The following is a 23,955-nucleotide window of genomic DNA, read 5'->3' on the forward strand; positions in this document are numbered from 1 at the left end:
CACTGGCATTTAATTTGTCTTGTTTTTTCTTTTTCTTCTTTTGGATCCCAGGAGAAATTCAGGATACAGGTAGAGTTAAACTTGTTAAACTTCTGATTGCGTGGTCCACACACAAAATATCTGACAAGACATGACAGTTCAAACATTTTGTTTCGTCGTGATTCAATCGTATTCGATTAAACTATTAACTTTTTTTTTCATTTGACTTACTCATACATGTGACGACATCTGTTAAATTCTAGAGTAGAGAGCATTTTTTAAACTTTTCATAAATTAGATACCCCTTCCTACGTGTTTATGGACAGTGTTCATTTTATTGAGGGAAAAAGAAATACACATTTTAGGATGAAAACCTTTGCCTCATTTTTTTATGAACCATTGGGCATCTGCTGGCTGGCCATGATGATGATACTATGGAATTGACTTATTTTCTTCTTTTCAAACAGATTTGCCCTTTCCTCCAGTTGACATTTTCTTTTCCCGGCCAGCAGATGGCGTGTTTGAGTCTGTTTTCAAAGTTGTGTTGCATTGAATGGTTCGCTGTGTGACAGTCAGGGCACGCACGCACGCACGGACGCACGCACGCACACGCTCACACGCACAATGGTCATCCTGCCTGCTGTTATCGCAGGAGTAGTTTGTGCCCAGTAGTAGTTGAGTCAGACGCTTCACATTGGACATACGCCGCATTTGAGTTTATCCATATTTTTGCGGACTTGACTGCAGCAAAACGTCGCTGCGCCGCCGAGCAAAACGAAAACATTTATTTTTCCGACTCGTCTGCTCCGGGAAGAGGTCGACGAGCAGGTAAGCTTGTATTCCTAATAAACCAAGCAAATATCTTCATCAGAGTTGACAAACAAGGACACGCACGTCTCTACGTTACATTTCTCATTTCTTCTTCGTGTCTTTGGTAAATATCACGACAGGTGAGCCAAAGAGCAGGTGAATTTATTCAATATCCGGCATCAACTCCAAAACCCATTCATATTGTTCATGAAATTTGATTCATCTTTTCCTTTTCGAATTGTACCAACACTTTCAATTCCATTAAGGTACAACAGACAATCTGATGATGAGATATACAAAAAAAGTTCTCTCCAAAATAGTGACTGACACTGTTGTGGATCATGAAATGTTTATTATTGTCTGTGCACTGGGTCAGCACTAAAATATTAAAACCACACCGTACTACAATGATTTGCAGTTTTATATCAACAACAATTTAGAAGTCAAGTCTTCACAATTTCAGTTGCAACTGTGCGCCTTATTATGAGAGTTTGCAAGTGTATCTAATGTGCATTATCTCTTATTGCAGTACGTACCGCGATGTGCGCGTACCGCACAGTAATTGTTCTGCCTATGTGCAGTAATTGTAATGAATAGTCAGTAAAAGGAACAATAGAGTCTTTGGAATTGCATTCGCCAGCAAATCAAATGTCTTAGTTCACTTAATAGGATACAACAGCAGCTCTGCCAACTCACGAGTATTTGTTGTTCACTCTCATTTATTTCCATGGAATGGATGAAGAAGTGAGCCATGTGATTTGTGAGAAAATGCAAGTACAGTATGTCCACCCTGATCGGAAATACATAGTGATGATTGGGCAATTGTTTTTGTCATAGAGGAAGTCATGCAGCAATTTCTAACACCATTGAAATGCAGTATAGCCATTGTTTTGAGCCTTTACTGTACTAAATAACCAAAATAATTATTTATATAGTCTAGTACTTTTCAAGGGACCACATAAGAGCCCCTTGTGTGTTCTTATCTTCTGAGAAGTGGATCATTTGGTACTGCGACACCACCAATGGGTTCTAACTTTTTTTTCCCCAGGAAGAAAAAAAGACAAATATTGATACAACTTTTTTTTTAGTAAGTCATCCAACAATGAGAATCTTTTGCACTGTTTTAAAAGACATTATTTAATATCTCCATGAAAAATATAATGTATATATGTTGATCCTTGGCATGAAAGCTTCCCTCCTCCAAAAAAAAGTTTGATTTTATTTCTTTGTTGTATTGTTTTTCAATGCTGATTTATTAAAAGAGAGAAAAAAATAGCCTGAAAGATGAGCAGTCATCCAAATTAGAGGTGATAAGTCTGTGGTTTCCTTTAGGAAGTTCCTGTGTTCATCCTGAATTTGCCTGGGAGACAGCAGAGTTATCCCGCACTGGCTGAAACTATTTGAAATGGAAATTGCTCATGCAAATGCTCTGCTGTGTCTTTAGGGGTAACATCGGCCCTCCTGCGCCCAGTTTGTTACTCTTGAAACGCAAATGCAGTCCTAGTGAGCGGCATCTGTGCCTTATGTAATCTTCCCAACAGCAAGATGTGCCACCACATTACAAGGCAGATTTTTTTGTTAGTATTAATCAGATTATCTGATTAAGTTGCGTCTCAGACACATCAAAAGACATTCCCTTTCAGTTGCTTTGAAGTAGTTATAAGGAATAAATGTGTTTGCTTGCTTATTAGCTGCCCCATATTAGCCAATTATGAGCTGCTCCAAGTCAATGAACAATGTATATAGTATTAAACCTTCTACTATAGAACTGCATCTGATTTTAGAGTCTTTTTTTTTTTTTTTTTTTACAAGCCAAAAACAATTGTGATGCACTTGCGGCCAAAATTATAACATGAATATGCAAAAACCCACATCCAGATGCTCGCTGAGACTCACCGACAGTGTTCCTAATGTTTCTTATTAGGCCACGCCCCCTTTAAAGGCACACGCCTAACCCTCGTGAACACAGTTGGGTTTGTTCCAATTTTAAAAAAAATGTATAATAATAATAATAAAAAGTTAGTTTTTTTCACAACCTTGAATGGATGAATGGAATTTCTATTTAGTTTGATAATAAATACAGTATTGCTCTGTATCATCTTATTTTATGGCAACCCATCTATGACAAGTTGTAAGGATTTGAGTGCAGTCTTGTGATAGTCGGTCAAAGAACGCTCTGTGTGCACAGAGCTTCATGAGATTCAACGGTGATTGCAGCATAACAAGCATATGGCGATCATTTAAGACAGTTACATAAGTGGACGCTAGTTCCCACTCCTAGCGATTACTCGCAATCCTGATAATGGTGTTACGTACCCCCGTGTGTGCCCCCTTGACTCAGATAAAAATGCCTCACTGTACTGTGATAGTGACACGTAGGTCACTCCATCGCTATTATTCACATTCACGTTTTTACTACAAAGAGAATGTCCCGGTATTGCATTTACTATCAACGGCTAAACCTGCTCACTTTGTTTCTTGTCTTTTCTTTGTTGTGACAATAAGTCTTTCCGAGCAGATAAAATGCGATTGGTGCCCGCATACTAATCTTAGCTACAAACAAGACTGGACTGGATTAAGTTGTTTCTCTACCACCATTGGCATTCGAAACAGGACAAACTGGCCTCCACGCAAATTGCGGTATTTGGCTGTAATTAACTGGTGGAGGTGCTGTCAGCAGTTTGTGATTGGTTAATAAATGATGGGTATGCTCTCAAGGTGGTGGCTGGCCCTCGAGCTTGGCTTCTAATCATTACTCTCCAACTGGTTAATCGTGTACCGTTTTCACAAAGGAAAGTCGTCTTTGGCCATAGCACTAAAACGCCAGCTGGGGGGAAAAAACTAAAAGAGGTGCCGGCCGGCCGGCCCGCAAAACTAAGACGTCAAACTGACACTATCCTAACGTTTGTTTTATGGGGACATTGACAAAGCAGAATGACTGAATTTGTTTCTCAGCTCGTGAATTTTTTAACATCTCACCAAAAATACAAATAATCAAGGCCCCGGGTGGATCGTGACGAAGACGCTATGTGATCTACTCTCGACAGGTCAAACAAGGCCATGAGACCTACACAGCTTCCTTCGCACACTTCTTTTCACTTCTGCAAGAAGGGCATAGTTTGTTCTCTGTTATCTCCTTTTATTGTGTTCATTCACTCTTGGCAACACCAGCCAAACGTCACATAATAAGATAGGAAAGATCACAAACTTCAGCAGATATTAAAAATGTGAAGTCCCCTCCAGTAATAAACTTTTCCATCTTGTGATCTTCTGTACAATATAAGCAAATGATTATAAAATGTACAATGATGACTTTGGTAGATTGTTTTTAACATCACAAGACACTTACAGTTCAGATACATTCATGTAATCATTTGTATGTGGTCTATACATAGAAAGAACACCGGCAACCCATGACAAAACTACAATGTTTTCTGAGCTTTCATGCTTTTCCCAATAGCTCGTCCTGTCATGCGGAAAGTGATTTGAGCAGTCAGGCGATTCAAGTGAAGTCTACAGACGTTAACAACAACTCACATTATGTAACTTGTCAAAGTGGCTTGATACACGTGAAGGAGTTTTTCTGCTTCGTGGAACGGTGTTATGGTATTGCATGGACATGAGGACCGAGGGACTGGCGTGTTGTCAACAAATAGTGTCAAGATCTTTGGAGCAGGCTCAATTTGGATGTAAAATTCATCTCATTCATAATGACTTCCCTTTCATGGCCTCGCTGCATGCTCTTCAAAGAGCTCGTAGTCCTGATTGTCGTATAATTGGGTTGCTTATTGGACCGCTGGTGGCTTGCTGGCATGGGGAGCAGTTGGCCGCCTAGCAAGTATCCCGATTATTCAGTGGTGGGGATGTTTTGTTGTTGCGGTTTTGTTTTCCTGCTCGTTGTTTTGGTCCTGCTGAGCCCACATGACATGGAAATGATGGGTCTAAAATGTATGAATGGCAATTAAAAGTCAAACTGCCAAGATTGGAATTTGATCACATTTTCCGGAAATAAAAGCTTCCCAAACATCATCGTGCATGATGTCAACTTGTAATATGTGACTGCGCATCTACAAAATGTACCTCGCCAAGTGTTCTCGGAATGTTTATTTTTTTTTTTTTTTTGCCGTGTCTTAAATGTGTTGCCACCACAGAGATTTTCAGTAATGGCAACAACGAAAAGTGTCATTCCAATCATAGAACCGGAAATGTGACCCACCTCAAAGAAAATCAAAAAGAATTGAGAAATAAACATGACGTGAAGTGCCTTGCTCAGCACATGTCCAAAGGTAAGAACGTTACCATGTTTCTTAATAAAGCTTCTTTCTTCCTCTTTCATATCATTAGTTAGTATATGATGTTGGTATGATGTTTTTCATGTCATGTTAGCAACTGAGACAAAGTTGTAAACGGTATGTCACTGATGTCATTGTACAGAGTTAGTCCTCAATTTTCTTTTGCGTCACTCGTCCCTTCCGACGTCTCTGTTTTCTGGCCTAATAATCGTCTCTAATTCCCCGCCGCAAGTCGGCAGCTTGGTTGGATTCATGTGACTTTCCTCACATACTTCTTCCTCACTGCTTCTCAAGCAGAATGGAGCCGGAGAGAAGAACTCAGAATAGCATACCCGCAGGCCTCTCCTAGGGTTTGTTGTGTGTGTTTTTTATGCTTTACAGCAACAGAATGAGTGGAGTCAATGGATCTACTGTGCGCCATTGTGCTTGTGAAAATAGACCTCTTTGTTAGCGGTGTAGACGACACAGCAGAGCTTGTCCTCTGCAGTTGGCTTTGCTATGAATATAATTTGATATGGCTCATTCTAATTTGTCTTCGTAGGAGGTAAGCAGGCAGTTAAATAATACAAATGGGAAAACCATTCCTTTCTGTCTTACTTTAGCTCACCTATCTGTTCTCGTTATTTGTGAAAGATTAAACTCTGTAGAGGTCACGTATAGAATTGTGACGCACCACATTCAGGTCTACCGTGACCATGCTATTGCAAAGTATGCACTTTTATTTCTCATTCTGTCATATCACAATGCACTTGGGAGTATTGTTTATAAAAGTGTACCACACCTTTATACGTTCTGTATTATAAACCTGATGGACGATAACAACAAATTGACTTTGTGTCACTTTTCAAGACAGCGTGACAAATAAATCCTCAATGCGGAAAAGAACAAATAGACGGATGATCAGTATTCAAGAAAGATGTTTGCTTACAGGAAATTAGTTTCAAGGACAAACCCAAAAGTAGCACTCTTATCTCCTGAAATAATTATTCTTGCACTTCCTACTGTTTTTAATTTATCTTCCTCATCTCCATAGTCTGGTCAATAAATGGCCACAATGACATGCCAAAAAAAAAAAAATCTCTCTCTCTCTCTCTCTCTCTCTCTCTCTCTCTCTCTATATATATATATATATATATATATATATATATATATATATATATATACATATATATATATGGATATAAGCAAATGATATTTCCTATGGTATATATATATATATATATATATATATATATATATATATATATATATATATATATATAAAAGAAGCTCAGCATGATGCAGTGTTCTGCAAGCAGCAACGAGAATAATCCCAATTTTGCAAAACAACTATTTGTCACCAAAACCAATCATTGTTAGCCTTAGTAAAAGCAACATTTGGTGTTTTATCGCATTACAAGTAGAACGTGCCCAATCTTGCGGCACTGAGAGTTAATCTCTGTGGAAAAACAGCATTTAATCCAAGAGACTTGATATAATTTCAAATTGTTTCGGGATTTATTTCCAGCGTGCAGTGGGGCCCACACAGCACGTTGTCGCTTTGCTGCGTGAGCCCTCACAGAAGTGACGACTGTATTTTCCACAGAAGAGTAACTAAGCCACTGACACACCAAACACTGACAAGTGTTTACCCTAGGTGACAGGAATACATAGTATTGCTACTGGTAGCGTAAACACCCTTGCTCCCTCAAGAGGTACACTTTGTTTAAATATGTTGCACTTGCTTAATTTATACTTTTAATTTAGCCGTGCATCTTGTGCTACTGAAACTCGACTTTTTATTTCTTATTATGCAGTTGCTGATCTTGAACGAGAGTTGAACATGTATGGTTGGATGGAAGGAGCGATAATATGAATTAGGTTAATTTTGAAAGAACTTGAGAATCAAGTGATCAGAGCACCGAATCGACGTGTTAGATTGCCAAGCAAAGGATATTTCCTATGTTTTTTCTCGATTGTATCTACTTTGTCCAGAGATCTTATACCCCAGCCCGTTTTTTGGATCGTGAAGGTCACATATGCTCGGTCCAAAGCCATGTTTTGGTTGCCGGTCTACTATTGATTCTGTATTATGATACAGTAATCCAAGAGGATCTAGGGACTAAAGAAAAACGGAACCCATTTGTAAAATCTGTCTTCCGTTGAGAGTAGTTGTTGAGTTTTAGTGACAGAACATGTCTTAGACCTACTGTCAAGATCACTTGTTAGTGATGCTAACCAGGAATAGTATACTTTGACATTCATTTTTTCTTCATTATTCACTGAGAAATAAAGGTAAATAAACTTGATGAGCAGAAATCTCGACGTCATTCTTGCGTCACCCCCAAAAAAATCAACATTGAAAACATACAGTAACTTCTGTAGCCAAAGTTAAATCAATTAAACTCGGGTGGAGCAAGTCCTGGCATGTTTGCGCAAACAAATTCCTTCTTTTTATTGTCAATACCAACGATCAGCTGTCTGGCAAGAATCTATGACATTGACTTTCAGCCAATTCCAAAACATTGCATTTTTCTCATACCAGAGAGTGCATTTCTGCTCCCAGTGCATGTTTTCCTTGGCAGAACTGTTTGTTTGACTTCAATATAGACCGATGTTTGGGGAAAGACTGGTTGTTTGACTTCAATATAGACTGACTGGAAGTAGTGGCACTGTCTGTGAGGATAGAGCAAACATCTGTTTGATCTGCAGCATACGCTGGATTTACTTCCAGTTTCCGTCCAAGGCAGGCAGTATTAGGATGCCTTGAAGAAATGATGAGATGATATGGCCCTCAGTCTGCCCTTTCTTTTGTTGTGACGCACAATAGCAATGTGTTGTTTACTATAGCCACGGGCCTCTTCGTGGATTGTTCCGGAAAAATCCTTTGGAGCCCCCGCCGGTTGGGTGGAGAGGTCAGGTGAGCGGGAGCTAGCGAGTGAGGCTGAACGGCGCTATTGAACTGCTTTTTCAATCGGCCCAGAGAGCAGAGAGTCAAACAGGCCTTTCAGGCTTACTAACATTCCTCATAGTCATATGCTTGGATCAAAGGATCATCAGCTTCTCAGGATTGAATCGTGTCCTCATAAAGTCTTAGCAAAGTTTCTTGGGAGCGATCGAGAAAAACCAAAATGAATACTTTACATCCATAATCATCATGGATCATTTGCATAGTATGTAAAGAGAAGTGCTTTGAGTGTGTTTGGAATTAAGGTGTGCTCGTAGCAACTGACAAGAGCTGCATTCTATTATTTCTGGAAGTGTCTTTAACCAAATATGGAAGACTGAAAAGTAGTCCTCAACATTTTTAGCACGACCTCAAAATGGTAATCGGGCTTTGTCTACTGAGCTCTGCGGGTTCAGTGTCTCGCTCAAGGACGTGTTCACAATGGCTGGGGATTAAACCCAGAACCTCTGGGTTGGGAGACGACCCCTCTACCACAGAGCCCTGTCACCCCCAAGACTGGGAAAGTGTTCTTAACCCTGCCAGCAGCTTTCCAGCATTTATATGCAGGTGGTGAGGCCACTGCAGACTTGCCTTATCAGACGAAGGCTATTGCTATTGTTTTTTTTTTTTTTTACACCTCACCTTATGCCTCTGCAACTGCAGTCCTCGCCTGCTCAGATAACACCGATGCGCATTTATTTATCCAGCGCTTTGTCTGCTAGAACCTCTGAGGTCAAACACAATCGACATTCCAAAATCATATTCGAGGCTTTATTATGTGCATGCCAAAATTGTCGGCACTATCAGCCCTAACTGTTAACTAATCAGAAACTTGAAAAAGGTTATTGTTATTATCTCTGTTGCATTTTCCACATGAAAAGCAACAGTGAATCGACAAACGGGGTGGGGGGACTGATTGTGAAACAGAGTTACTCCTGAACATCACACATTCATGTAAAATTGCCCAACCACAAATGGCAAAAACACACATCAGTCATTTATGTCACATAAGAATCCTGGGCAGTCTTACTTGGCGTGGGAAATAAACCCAATTGAGCTTTACATTTTCGGCTCGTAAAATGTATGGAAAATATGAAGAAAGTGACGTTGTGCAGCTCAATAAGGTTTTTGTTATACTGTAGACCTTCGCTGCTACTTATGAACTGTTAATTCGTGGAAACATTTCTCCCCACCCTCACGTTACCATTTAAAGGGTCTATGAGCTCAATTGTATTCAGTTTGTGAATGTCTGCTCTTATTCAGGTTCCATCTCAACAGTGGATAATCATTGAATCCAGCAATCAAGAGATGTTGCCTTAATGGAGGCTTTTCTTTGAGCAAGGTAAAGTACAGATGAAACGTGATGAACATTTTACACAATGGATTATTTAAATAAAAGTGAACATGTTGGCTTAAAAGACAAAGATGGTGGGACTTAATTGGGGACATGTGATTTGGTCTCAAATTGCTTGTTTCAATTTATTTAGAGGCACAATAAAGGGAGGTGGGCTTCTGGACGTTGTCTACCATGTGATTAAGATGTTGCCACGGCAACCTTGTCTTGCGTCAATCAGAGCTTCCCTTGACTTTCTTTCGGTTCCAGCAGCTCTTCCAAATACAGTCTCACATATTAACAATTGATTGTGATATATAATACAGTAGTCTAATAATTGGATTTATGATGAGTGACCTTTTCTTTCAGATGTCAACCACTACGGAAAATGGGATCGGGGGGGCTTGGAGTTCTAACAGAGAGAAAACATACAAAAAGGTAATACATTTTGTCTTCTCACGCATGAGCCTTACTGTGTTTTTTTACAACACATGTGAACTTGTAGCTCTGATATTTATTTTGGCTAAACAAGTACAACAGAACTTCCCCTATGATCCCGTGTTTCACATTACTTTGTACAAATGCATTTACAACACGTAATGTCTCGAACTTTGGACCGCTCTCACGCCAGAGATCAGTCAAGTGCTGGTCACACTTTTGACATCACTGCATACGCCAACCATTTTTTTATTTTTTTTTCAAGATGCCACTGTTGCAAGGCTTCTCACAGTGGCAACCTCTGTTCACATTGCACATGCTGTAAAAAGTGGTCAAAGGTCATCTTGTTGGTACCCAGGCAACAAGAATGCTTATTTGTTTATGCAACATTCTCTTGAGCAGTTGTTAATAATCCGTGCCAAATTATTTGCTATATGTCTTTGTACAAGGCCATTTTGATGCCTGATTCAAGTCTGTGGATAATAATAATAATAATAATAATAATAATAACAATAATAATAATAATAATAACAATAACAATAACAATAACAATAATAATAATGATGATGATGATGATGATGATGATGATGATGATGATAATAAAATTGAACCAGTATATGGCAGGGTGAAAACAATACCATCATAATATTTTCACATGACCAATAACAGAAATAATAATCATTTTCAGTTGAATGAATTTTTCGATTCATTCATTGTGTCAATTGTGCAGAAGAATTAATTAGGAAAACATGATGTCAGCAAGGGGAAGTTGAGATACGATTGGCAAATTTTATTTTTTAATGATCCGTAATTAATATACTATAAAGATGTGAAACAGGTTTTGTTTCTTTCGAGGCTTAACTTCCCCCAAATGATGTTTGAATTCCTCTTTGTACATCAGCGCTTCCATCCACCATGCATGTGGTGGAAAAATAGTCACTTTATTTTCTGTTTGAACTTTGCGATAGCATCGTTTATCAGTTCGATCAATTTTTGAGGCAATTTGTAGTTCTGCTTGCAACGGGGACACCGGCGACAGAGTGCAATAACAACACGCTTGTTTTCTCTCGCAAGACGACGTCATCGGCCTTAAAGGGAGCCATTCAGCTGGGTATCGGCTACACGGTTGGAAACCTCACCTCAAAACCTGACAGAGATGTGCTTATGCAAGACTTCTATGTGGTGGAGAGTGTCTTTCTGCCCAGGTCGGTGCTTGTTTCTCATCCACACATCATGCAGACACTAAAATGTCCTTCCTCGATGTGTGCAATTTTCTCAAACGCTTTTTCTATTTTTTTATAAAAAGATTCATACCTAACAGCCAGACAATTGTATGAACCCAAGGTATAAGAGTCTGTGAGTCACATGGCAACATTAAAGTGGATTACGCGTAGGTGGCTACGCTTTGGATGTGACAGGTTTCTGTTGCAAAGCCAAAGAATAGAAGCGGGGAAACTGGTATCTCCGCCTGGCTTCTTTTTTTTTTTTTTTTTTTCAACCAATTCTAAAATTATCTTCACAAATGTGACTAATGCCAAAATGTTCTAATATATTATTCTGCCAATTTACAAGATACTGCATTTTGGTAGAAAAAAAATGTAACCTATTTTTTTTTATACCCATATCCATGAAACTACAGTACTTTAAGTTACATCTGTAGGTTGATTGCCGTGAACAATGTATTTAGGTATTATAAATAGACGACTGTAATATTTTTTTGTTTCTGAGTTAAAACTTGGATGCACACTGGTCATTCAAATTTGAATATAATCAATGAATTCATTTATTTAGTCATACATTGGTTTGAGTTTGCAGAAACACAGTTTACCAGGAAATGTTCACTTTTTTTTTTTTTACCAGCATATGCAAACTCCTTGCAAACATCCTGTCTGTCACCTGATGTCCTTTTAAATATTGACATTGATTTCCTTTCCTACCTTACTGTCACTAATCCTTGGAGCTCATTTGTTACAAAACACAGACAGTTTGAGGTCTGTGACAAAACACAGCTAGTTTGAGGCAAATACAGCAGCCATAGAGGAACAAAAACTAAAAAAAGAGCAAACACTTTCACTTCACAACACGAGAGCGTCTCAAGAGAGATGACTGTTTGAGATGGTTTTATTTCTTTTTTTTTTTTTTTTTTTTCTTCCAACACTATCTTGAGGTTCTTGTTGTCTTGGCCCCGTCAGACCCACTGACATTGTGTCCTTAGCCTCAGTGATCACAACCAGGATACGCACGCACACACACACACGACTCAATAATTAGAGTGAAGTATTTCAAGGTGTGTGTTCCAAAATTGTTTCCATGAGAGGCGTTAACTGCGGGGTTTTTTTTGTTTTTTTTTTTTGTTCTTGTCATTACACACTAAACAGAGCAGTCACACAACACTTTGGAGTCAGGTGTAGAATTACACAGCGGTGCCTTATTTGTCCTCTTACAGAATCTAACACCAGGACACAACAGCCAAGGAGTTGATCCAATTGAACACAACGTTTAGCAGCTTTAAAACCACTGTGGAAGACAAATAAATTTCCTCTTTCAGCCCATTTTAGCTTGGGGGCACCACAATAGTACCAAAAAGGAACGTGACACACTTATCGGATGCGTTTCCTTGACATTCAGCTTAGGTTAGTTACCAAACAGGATCGGGCGACATTTCTGAGAAAGGTCAGCTCTAGTATTACATTTGAGACAATACAAGAATAGGTGATCATGTTTTTGTGTTGTGTTTTGTCATCCCTGCAGAGAGCTACACAAGGCTCATATCTTGACTTGATGGTGTAATTGGAGAACACACACTCATTATGAATGAATCCTGTTTCCTCCCTAATTGACATAACTTCCGCTCATTTACTTTTGATCAAAAGGCAAACCGTGCCAACATGTTGCAGTCAAATATTCTTTGAATGCTCTCGGGATTTTTTTATATATCTTGACTCATGCAAATTAACAGTGTATACTGTGTTGTTGTTGTTTTCTTTTTTCTTCTCTCCGGGGTCTCGATTGTTTCTCTGCATTCCAGTGAAGGAAGCAACTTGACCCCAGCACATCATTATCCTGACTTTCGCTTCAAGACTTATGCACCGCTGGCCTTCCGCTACTTTAGGGACCTGTTCGGTATCAAACCCGACGACTACCTGGTAAGGCTTTGCTGGCAGGTAGTGCAATGAACTGAAACTGTTAACTTGTTACATTGTCACTCCCCAAATTTCATACTTGAGCTTCAAAGACATTTTTAAACACCTTGTGTCCATAGTAGCAAATATTCCAAGAGATTCATTAGTTTTTTTTTATTTTATTCTACCTATTACATTATCACACAACCTCTCCCAACCTTGTGTTTATTTTGTTTCAAAACAATTATTTAGTTTGAGAACGGCAGATATGTTTTTGTGTAAATAAAAGACTGAGATGACGCCAATGCATCGTAGGGAGCAAAGCTGCTCATGGTTGACATTCATGAGGAGTTCAAAGATCCCATCACATTTGGCAGAAGCAGAATGCACAGAATATGTATTTTTAACAGTTTCAAATAGTTTTTCACATTTCATTCCAACCACCTTTTTGCAAATCATGGACTTGGTTGATCTTTTTTCCATCTCAGTACTCATTGGTCAATGAGCCTCTAATTGAGCTGACCAACCCTGGAGCCAGTGGATCTCTCTTCTACTTAACCAGTGATGATGAGTTCATCATTAAAACAGTCCAGCACAAAGAGGCAAAATTCCTCCAGAGGTTACTTCCTGGTTACTATATGGTAGGTCCCATAAAAGTACTTCTACAGTACCTTCTGTACAAAATAAAAATCATCAAATGTAGATGTACTTATTTGAGATGTCCTCAAGGCATTATTGCTTCAAGTACTTTTTGTTTTCTGTCACCTCACAGAACCTGAACCAGAACCCACGCACCTTGCTCCCCAAATTTTACGGACTGTACTGTATTCAGTCGGGAGGCATTAACATCCGCCTGGTAGTTATGAACAACGTGCTGCCTCGCTCGGTTAAAATGCATTACAAGTACGATTTGAAAGGATCGACGTACAAAAGACGAGCGTCCAGGAAGGAGAGAGAAAAAGCCAGTCCGACCTTCAAAGACCTGGACTTCCAGGACATGCACGAAGGCCTTTACTTTGACGCGGAAACCTACGCCAATCTGATGAAAACTCTGCAAAGAGACTGCCGGGTAAGTGGAAATCCTTTTTCACATGCCAACGCTTTTCCCCGAGTGAAAAGAATGCTGACATTGACATCAGGTGATTTTTAATCAGCACCATGATCAGAATTCCTTCACGAGGCAAGTCGTTTTCCGGAAAAATGCCATTCCTTTTTCCCCACAAAATTTCTCCCTCAGGCTGCAGCAGGCTTCAATTAAAGCTATTGCAGCAGGCTTCAATTAATGGTAGCGATAAATCGAATATAGCCATATAAACTAGTGATAGTGACACTAAAAAAACAAATATATTGTACGTTTGTTTTAAAAATGATTGTAGATGTTACAAATGTAGTATTCCGAGAACTCCATGTGCTTGGGAAGTAACTGTGTGTTCTTTCTACGCTACGGGTCCTCCCTCGGCCCTCTGCTCTTGTCCCTTGTGTTTCACTAAATGACATCTGGGCAAACACGGAATGAGATGAAGACATGATCCTGCTAGCATGAGATACTTGGAGCTCACTTTCAAGCCGTGCCTTTGTGCAGTGGCAAAGAGACTTAGCAGTAGTAATAACTGATTTGCTGACAAGGTTTTAGAGCTTAGAGAATTTTTTTTCCTGGATCACTTTATATGAACCAATAATTATTGTTTATTTTGTATTATTTATTGACTAAGCAATATCACACGAGGATTGACGGTCATTGTTTTTCAAAGTAAAACCAGATGTTTTTAACTGTCCTATTTTGATTAAACACAAAAGATAAACCAGTCTTCTTCCATGAAGCACTTTTAAAATTGTATTACATTTGAGAGCCTGAAATCAGAAGAGTTGGACATTCTTTCATTTAAAGAAATTCTACATAAATGATTACGCGATTATTAAATACGAGGGCATTCATTGGACGAACGAAAATGACGCAGCCGCACTGTCAATATTAGCAGGTAATGAGCAGAGGGATGCTGCCGGCATGTTGACTTGCCATCTTACGTAACAGATAACCTCAATCATGTTTGGAAAAGTGTGCAAATAAGGTGTGCATTTCTCCTTGCCTTCCCACTTTTAAAGTCAAATGAACAAAAATTCTGGAGACGATCGTGAGACAACTTCTGAACTTATGAGGCTTCTTATAAATCATTAGCTATCATGCTGACTTTGTCCACATTCTTTATTTTCCTTTCAATGTTTTCGAGACTGGATGGCATCCTCCCTTTTTGCTCAGTCAGTGTTTTCTTAAAGTTCAACCTGACACAAAACTACCCTCACACACACACACACACACACACACACACACACACACACACACACACACACACACACACGCACACACACACACACACACACACACACACACACACACACACACACACACACACACACGCATGCAAACATCCTCGCACACACATGCATTAATAATCAGCTGTTTTTGCCCGTGTAATGGTAAATGTGTTTTACTGATAAGGATTTTTTTTATTATTACTCATATTTCTTGTGTCAAAAGACCCATAAACAGAAACAAAAATATTTGAGGCATACATCCTAGAACACTAAAAATAATTTGGATTTATTTTGTATTATTTCTGCGTGGGCCAGTACCATGCAGCTAAGTTGCGAAGCAGTGGACAGGGACCGCTGCATATCCATTGCCGTGGTGTCTACAATACACGAGGCCGGCCAGCCAGCAGCTCTTAGAGGCTAACCACATTTTGTTATTTTCACCTCTTCCTGTTCCCGCCTCCTGAGCGGGAAGCAAAATGCCCTCTAAGCAGAATGCGTGTGTTCATTTCCATGAGTAAGCAGCTCAGCCCGTCAGCCCCGGAGAGGCTGCTGGACCAAAACACAGAGGGGAGGTCAGCGGCCGCCTAGCAACAGGGGGTGAGGGGAGTGCAAGGAACGAGAAGGGAGGGCAAACTCTATTGTCCATGAAAGTGAATATTACTGATACGTGATAGTCATTTGTGCAGTCATAGGATAAATAAGCAATTAACATGTTGCTCCTAAAAATGCTGTCTTATCTCTCCTTTGAAAGAATGGATCCCTGAATAAGATCTTATAATATCTGCAATGATTGCATGTATATCGTATGTAGCACGTTACGGGTTCATGTTCCAGTTTCTTCGCACAGATAGAGTAATAATATCTGATCCGAGAAAGAGAAGGGCAGTTTCATTTATTATTTGAAAACACCCAGTCATGGATATTAAATTCCCTGCTTCCCCGAACAAGAGGCTCATCCAAATCTGATGAATAATGAATACTTTTCAGACACTTTCCCCAGACTGCGTCTGCATCGGCACACCGTGTTAGCACGTTCTCATTTTTGTGGCTTTATTTTGCTCCAGAGATTTTAGGAATGTGAGCAATGTATTCATGGCCATGCGAAGCAGGCCACACCAAGCAGCGCAATTCCTTATTGTTACCATTAGCCATTCTCCTTCAGCTGTTAAAAACTTCTTAATAGTTCACTTTTTATTTGAGCTAAATTGAGGGGAATGATTCAAAGCTAAATGACAGATTCACATGCTAAACACTCACTGGCGTAGATTAAACCAAGACATATTTTTAAAGAATATAAACTACTTGTTAGACTAATGAATGGAATGGAGATAATTCTCCATGGCACACTGTCAGAGTGTGCCAAGGGACCCTGGTTAAGGATCACTGACTTAAATCCGAGTTTTACTTCCCAGAATCAAAAGTTGCTTTTTTTTTCTCTCCCTTGCATATAAACATCATTTATTAAAAATGTTGGCAAAAATAACCAGACAAGCTCAGTCATTTTCTTTCTGTCATTCCATCTTGATTGTGGGCCTGGGAAAGCCAAGTCCGGGGCAACTCGATGCCCTTTCGTAGGCAGACGAGTGTGTACAGTACGTGTGTGTATTGCGTTGTGTATATGTGTGTGTTTCAAGTAAGGCTGCAGTTTGAATAGACCGGGGGCGAAGGGATGCAAATCCTTGATATGGAAAAGTTCAAAGCTGAGACAAAAGCCCTGGTGTTTGTTTTTAACTCATTTGCCCTATATTTGGTTTGCATCCGGGTGCAGTATAGAAAGAAGCATGTGTGTGACCACAGTCAAGTTTGCATTTACATACGTGTTGAAATTAAATTGAGATTTCCCCCTGCATAAACTTCCTTATTTACACTTATAAGAAAATAATGTTTGCACACAAGGAAATATAACAACCTTCACTTTACTACTTCAGTCAGTGATTATTAACCCTTATAATACCTTAAAGTGGGTCAAGCGACTGACTGCGACGACGAGGACATACTTGGTCACTCTTATCGCAGTTTGCTGACCCAACTCTCACCTCACTCACGGTTGGCTCAATGCGTTTTCTATTTTAGCTCCTCAAAGCCAAGCCGGCAGGAGACGAAATGTCGGGAGACTTTGGGAACTGGGTGAAAGGCTCCTCACACGGGTCAATGTGTACCCGTTTGTGGAGGGAGAAAAAAAAAAATGTTTATTTGGCTTGAATCCGGTTTGAGCAGAAATTTCCTCCTGTGGCTTTAAGGTGGATGATGACGTGTGACGCTGATGTGGTCAGCAACAATGAGTTTGTACCATGCAACCTTTTGTCATTTCAGGTGCTGGAGAGTTTTAAGATCATGGACTACAGCCTGCTACTGGGTGTCCACATCCTGGATCAGAACCAGAGAGAAGGGCTTGAGCAAGGCCAGGCGGGGGGCGACCGATCCAGGCCTGTGGGCCAAAGGGTTCTCTACTCCACCGCCTTGGAATCCATCCAAGGAGACGGCAAGGCGGCCGAAGTCCTTACCACAGATGACACGTGAGTGGGGCTCAGATGGGGAACACGGACATTCTGGTTATGTCTTCATCTCCAGTTATGCAAAAGTAGTCCACCCTTTCAGGATTTAGGATTAATTTACTATCACCGCCCTGAAATGTCTTTGTTTGATCAATGCAAAAAAAAAAAAAAAGTGCTGTCTAACATTGTTCTATGTCGACAGCATGGGTGGCATCCCCGCCAAAACACACAAAGAAGACAAGCTGCTCATCTTTCTTGGCATCATAGACATTCTGCAGTCATACAGGTACAGTACTTAGAGTTGATGGAATGCAATTACAGATCTTATATATCGCGCTGCATGCAAATCCAGAATCAGGTCACAAGTCACAACATTAAGTACAGCTGTATAATCTACTGAGGAGCCATCTTTTCTGAGTGTTTTAATTTCTCTGTTTATGATGTTCAATGTTCAAAACCAAATCTCAGTGGAAATAATTATGCTCAATTTTGATTGACGCTACCAACAGTATGTTTATTTTCCTGGTTTCGAGTTTATAGGCTGATCTAGCGAAAGAAAATATCGCTACCTAACGTCTTTGCCATTAAAATACCACATTAATAAACACAGTGTTAAATTAAGACATTTCTGACAAGAGTCATTTTAAAATTGAGCTCCTGTGGTGGCGCTCATAACATTTTTTAATGCGTGCCCTCTGAACATTTCATTTTATTATTCCCTGGAGCCACCAAACTCTTTTAAAATCTTTTGCTACCCCCTTCAACACACACTGTTTTGTGTTATATTTTGGATGGAGGAAGATGATGCAATCATGGAGAATGAGACCTTCAGCTCATAGGATGTCTTTGTCTAGAAAAATGTCACTTGTAGTGTTGCTGGCTGGTTGAGGTGAGCTAAGGTGAGGTCCAGCAGGATAAATACTGAAGAGCCAATTAATTTTTTAAGATGTGAAATGTTACATCATCCCAAACAGGAGTGTACTGTAGCAAAAATAATAAAGGATTGTAAGTGGTGCCAAAGGGACAACCATCTACGGTTTGATGACGCGTTAAAGAAAATATTGCTTTTATATTTCTAACAAGCTGTTTTGGGCTTTCTCTCTGTAGATTCATAAAGAAGTTGGAACACTCATGGAAAGCTCTGGTGTACGATGGCGTAAGTCCACAGAGCCTCTTTCTTCTTTGTGTGTACACATACACACACACATATATATAAATATATATACACACATTTACATTATACTTATTTTGTCCTCAGGATTCTGTGTCAGTGCACCGGCCCGGTTTCTATGCCAGCCGCTTTCTCAAGTTCATGAGCACTCGGGTCTTCAGGAAGACTCAGCGTAAGTTTGACACAAAATAGGGAAGATGCATTTTCTTTTTGAATTTCATCATACGATTGACGGGTGTGCCGGAAGACTGTTGTGAAATTAACCGGGGGAATAATTCCTTGCATTGTTTTCCTAATCGTTTGCCTGGAAGTACTCGTAAAAATGTGAGGCACGTGGCCAACTGTGACTGTGAGCCTTTATATTGGCATTTTATTACAGTAATAATCTTGTGTTTGATCAAATTAGTGGACAAATATACCACTGTGAGAAAGAAATTCATCATAGTGTCACCTGTTTGTTATCGTGGTGGTGGTTTGCAGTTTCTGTGAACATGAGAAATGTTTTCGTATTTTAGTTACCTCATTCAACTAAATGAGAATGACGTTTGAAATTATATATCTTTATGTGCTAAAAAAATGAAACATTTGATTTGGCGCTTTTGCACCACGTCACAAAAAGGGGTTTTCCCACCTTCCTTCAAAAGTACGCCCGTCAATAAAGCAACTGAACACAGGAAGTAAAAATAACGTTTCTAATTTCGACCTCGATGAGAGCTTTTCAAGCTGATCGATTGAGCCACTCTCATGCAGTGATCGGACAAGCACGAGTTTTGCTTTCACACCGTTGTTTTGGAACTTCCCGTCGATATTAAATATAACCGCGTTATGCAACCATGCGGGACTCCCTGTGGGACTGAATGCGGCCGAAGCGGTGATGTGAGGACTTGGCAAAGCTATTAGTCTGCACTTCAGTCTGACAGCCCCCTCCCCCCACCCTCTCCTTTTTTTTTTTTGCTTATGTGCAGAGATTCGATTTTCCCCTTCAAAGAGAACTCGCACATCAATCCATGCTCTGAAGTCGTCCTCTCAGGAGATCCTTTCATCGCAGGTGGATGAGAGGGACGAGGACAAGAGCACGGGGGAGCGGCGGTGGGGGGCTCGCAGTCTGGCGAGTCTGGATGGACAAGGTACGTAAAAACTGGGCCGTGAAAAGGGGAGCGACCTCCCTGATCTGTGCAAAGGTTATCTTGAATGATGCTCGTATAAGAGCCTCCTGTTGGTTGTTTCATCATCTTTAATGGACCGTGACAAGGATTTGGTGGCCCGTCAGCCGTCGCTTAATTGGCCTGTAAAAACTTTGTGCAGCTTGTAAAAAGAGTGTAAGGAGCTGGATTACGTAACACTAAATCCCGACCAAAGTCATTTGAAGACACTTTTTCAAGTGGGGAAATTAGGGAGCATTAAACAAACCCTGCTGCCAAATATAGACAAACTCTTGACAGCCTAACTTTTGGACAATTTGGAGCCTCCGATGACCCGAACATTCTTTCTGTTGGAATGTCAAAGGAAATTCCACATAAGCGCTAAAAGTGAAATGATCATTTAAAATAGATCATAATTCAAGCCTTCAGTAAATACAATAATCAAATAAGACTTCCATTTCAAGCCGTTTTTAATCTGTGAACTCTTGCATTTGCTGTCCCCTGTCACGTGACAACCTCCATCTTGCAACTTTTGTGTCCTCAGCTGTGTTCGGTTCATACCTGCATCCTGAACTGGTCCCCGCTAACTCGTCTTACTTCAAGGACTCCTCCATGGGCACGCTGTCCTCCTCTTCCATATTGGTCGGGGTGGACAACCAAACAGATGAAAGGTGCGGGATCAATATTTTCTTTTTTGTCTTTGGGGAGGCAATGTATTTTTTTTTCTGCCGTTCCACTGTTTGGTTTTGAGTTTTAATATCACCACTCACCACTAGATGGCAGGCATTGGTTAATTACATTTACACTGGGTCTTATATTGCCCAATACAACCTTCATTCATCTTCAGAACTGCTTATATATATTTTTTTTTTTACAGATTTCGAATGAGGTGATAGGGCACGTCCATATTGTCCATTTTTAAAATGGTTAAGTGTTTGGTCTTAATTAGCTCCCCTGTAGACCTAATAGAAAAATTATGCCCATTGACCAGTCTGGACCCCTTTCATGTTTATTTTCAGACAGGCCAACAGGCTTAGCTTCTTTAGTTATGTATTTGTCTCTCCATCAGTGCATGTGTACCGTATTTTGCAAAGTGGCTTTACGAGCCCCGGGAGCAAAAACAATGTCGTTATTCCTCTCTGTTGCTTTAATTGTGTCATGGCTGGCTGCTCTGTGTGAGTGTAGTTAAAAACACGGCCGGGCCCTGGCCGTGGGGACCAGAAGGAGGTCATGTTTATGCGAGCCTGTATGCGTGGGTGTGGGTGTTTTAACAGGCGTGGCCGTACACACACACACATGCCACACTCCCACGCTATTTCCGTCCGTACCTTTGCGTCGTCGCACACGTCTAATTGGCATTCGATGAGTCACAAGAAGAAGTGACTCAGTGCTTCCAGAATGCATGAGCACTGTATGCTCGTATATGTTTCAGGTCTTCAAGCATCCGTGAAGGTGTCGCTTCTTCTTTAGAGGGTTAGGATTACCTCACTCGGCTTTAGTGTACATGGTGAAATATTTATGCTCGGGTTACATCAGAGGCTACGAACTGCTTTGTGTTAAGTTCACCTCTTCTACAATGTGCCGTCTGTCACGGCTCGTCCCCTGTTAGTCGATTGCGTATCCATTTTGTCATCATTTCTCTGTGTGCTCGCCCCTCCCCTCCTGTGTGCCCATGATCAGTGTGATCACTCACCTGCCTCTCGTTACCTGTCGGGTATTTAAGTCCTGTCTGTCCCTCATTCCTGTCGGCTCATTTGTTGTCGCTCGTTTCTTGTCTCATGTCTCTGTTCGGTTTTTGTCTGCCGTCCCTGTCAGTCGGTTCTGTTAATATTTGTTAGGCCGTTAAGTTATGTTCGTTTGCGGGTTCTGTTGGCTTGTTCCTACCTTTTCCCTCGTCTCATGTGTCCGTTCGGTTTTTGTCTGCCGTCCCTGTCAGTCAGTTTTGTTAATATTTTTTAGGCAGTTAAGTTATGTTAGTTTGCGGGTTCTCTTGGTTTGTTCCCCTTGTCCTACCTTTTCCCTTCAATAAACCCACCAAAAAGTTTTTTTGAGAACAAATGTAAGCTTATTGGAAAGCATTATCATGCAATGAGACAGCAAGGGATACGGATGCAATATAATTGCGTGTATTGATCGAAGTTGGTATTGTTATGGCTTTTGGTGAATCACGTGTCAAAGAGCAAACTACAAAACTGGAGTGTTCAGCAAGTCGCCTTAGCTCACACCAGGAAAACCAGTCTTTTGCTGCCGTCTAGTGGATGAAAGTAGAAAAACCACACCTCGCCATTCCATTTCTGCGGCTTTGTCCAAATATGTAAATCATGAGGCTTTTCTTTCCTATGCAGACTGGTCTTGTTGATCAGATGTGTTGACCCAGCTGCAGATTGAACTGCTTGCTATGCACTTGAAGATATGAAACGTGAACATGACTTGGGTTTCAGAGAGGACGCTGGGTCCAGCTCCACCTTCACCCTGGAGGACAGCGCCATATGCCTGACCTCTGAGCATAGCACCATGGACGTGGATATGGACCGTGATGACGGATCGGTTCTTGATGTCTATTTGGTCAGTTAAAATAATACATCAATACATTACAATTATTTTTTTGATTATGTTGAATTGACCAATTATCAATTAAATAATATCAAATTGTTAAAATCATGCCAACTCAACCAATTATTAAATTACACAAATGGTCAATTGTAAAAATACAATTGTAATTTTATTTGATTTATTGACCTAAGTCTCTTGATTTTTAATACATTTAATTTTTTTCATATATATAAACAACTATCCAAGTTACTGTAAATGAAACAAGGAATATATATTCTATAATCATTTAATATTATTGTATATACATTTAATTTGTTAATGGTGTTATTAAATAAATTAGTTTGTATATTTTGATATTCATAATTACAATTTAATTGATATGTATTTTAATGAAAAAAAATATGGTTTTGTCCATTGAAAGTTTTGCATTATTAATGAATGACATTAGTGTTCTTCAGTCTATCATTGGCTCCAATATTGACAAGTTTTTCATCTCTTGTAGTGATCCGAAAATATTTGGACCTGCCACATGCTACAATCTCAACCTCCATTTTGATATGCTGCTGCTGCAGTCATGTTGCCACTTTTATCTCCAACACGAGAGGTTAACAGCAAAGCGACATCACCTGAATGGACACGCGTGACATCACACAGAGTGATGAAGACACTTTACGCCGTTACGTTTCATGTATCTTACCATGGCCTCCACAGCAATCTGCTCTCCAGTATATTTATCTATTATATATTTTATTCTGCTGAATAGAACGCCTTTTTTTCCCAGTTCCGCTAGTTTCTGATCTGATGAGAAATGTTTACAGTGGAGCCATGGTGGCAGGAGAAATGCTCAGACGGTCTGAGGTGAAAGCAGCCCATGAAAGCCAAAGGGTGGAAAATGAGGAAGGCTGCTCCCTCTCCTGAAGAAGAAAAAAAACTATTATGTTTGGACTCCTGTAATAAGAGATGATGCATAAGCAGGGTGGAGTGGCTCAGATGAGCACAAACTTGGAAGAGCAAAATCATGCACTTTCCCTCTGGACGCCCGATTGTGCTCAGTGACCTTGTAGGTCATTTTAATAGTTTTGTTTGTATCATTGAAGGTTATTTCATACTGAACAATACATCCTCTTAAAAATCTTGCATCACGATGCTGTCCAATAACTCACCCTGATTTATTTCCAACTATAAATGTTGAATCCCTGGATCTTGTGAGTCAATGCCATAATTTATATGAATCAACATTTTACCATTTGCTGAGAAGAAATCACATTAAGACAATGCCTATTTATAAAGGAGACCGCTCAGAATAAAATGACAACGATCAGTGTCCAACCTTTTGTTCATTTCCCCTTGACAGTTACCAAAGTGTAATATCACAATGGAA

General features: G+C 40.0%; 1 protein-coding gene across 2 annotated transcripts; it reads left to right on the top strand.

Moving 5' to 3' along the window:
* The first annotated feature begins 615 nt into the window (after positions 1-615).
* pip5k1bb (phosphatidylinositol-4-phosphate 5-kinase, type I, beta b) lies at positions 616-23,775 on the top strand. 2 transcript variants are annotated; one of them, XM_085910967.1, is made up of 15 exons: positions 616-807; positions 9,271-9,349; positions 9,710-9,778; positions 10,853-10,983; positions 12,807-12,924; positions 13,389-13,541; positions 13,673-13,969; positions 17,527-17,729; positions 17,911-17,994; positions 18,816-18,864; positions 18,967-19,051; positions 19,845-20,006; positions 20,566-20,692; positions 22,463-22,586; positions 23,077-23,775. In XM_085910967.1, exons 3-15 carry the CDS (start codon positions 9,710-9,712, stop codon positions 23,077-23,079), a joined length of 1,605 nt encoding a protein of 534 aa, XP_085767093.1. In that variant the 5' UTR covers positions 616-807; positions 9,271-9,349; the 3' UTR covers positions 23,080-23,775. The 2 variants fall into 2 exon arrangements, with proteins under 2 accessions (XP_085767093.1, XP_085767094.1); XM_085910968.1 differs by lacking the exon at positions 616-807 and adding an exon at positions 5,215-5,431.
* The last annotated feature ends 180 nt before the right edge of the window (positions 23,776-23,955 follow it).

The sequence above is a fragment of the Syngnathus leptorhynchus genome, chromosome 4 (assembly GCF_054491065.1).
Source record: "Syngnathus leptorhynchus isolate UIUO chromosome 4, UIUO_Slep, whole genome shotgun sequence".
Taxonomy (NCBI): Eukaryota; Metazoa; Chordata; class Actinopteri; order Syngnathiformes; family Syngnathidae; genus Syngnathus; species Syngnathus leptorhynchus.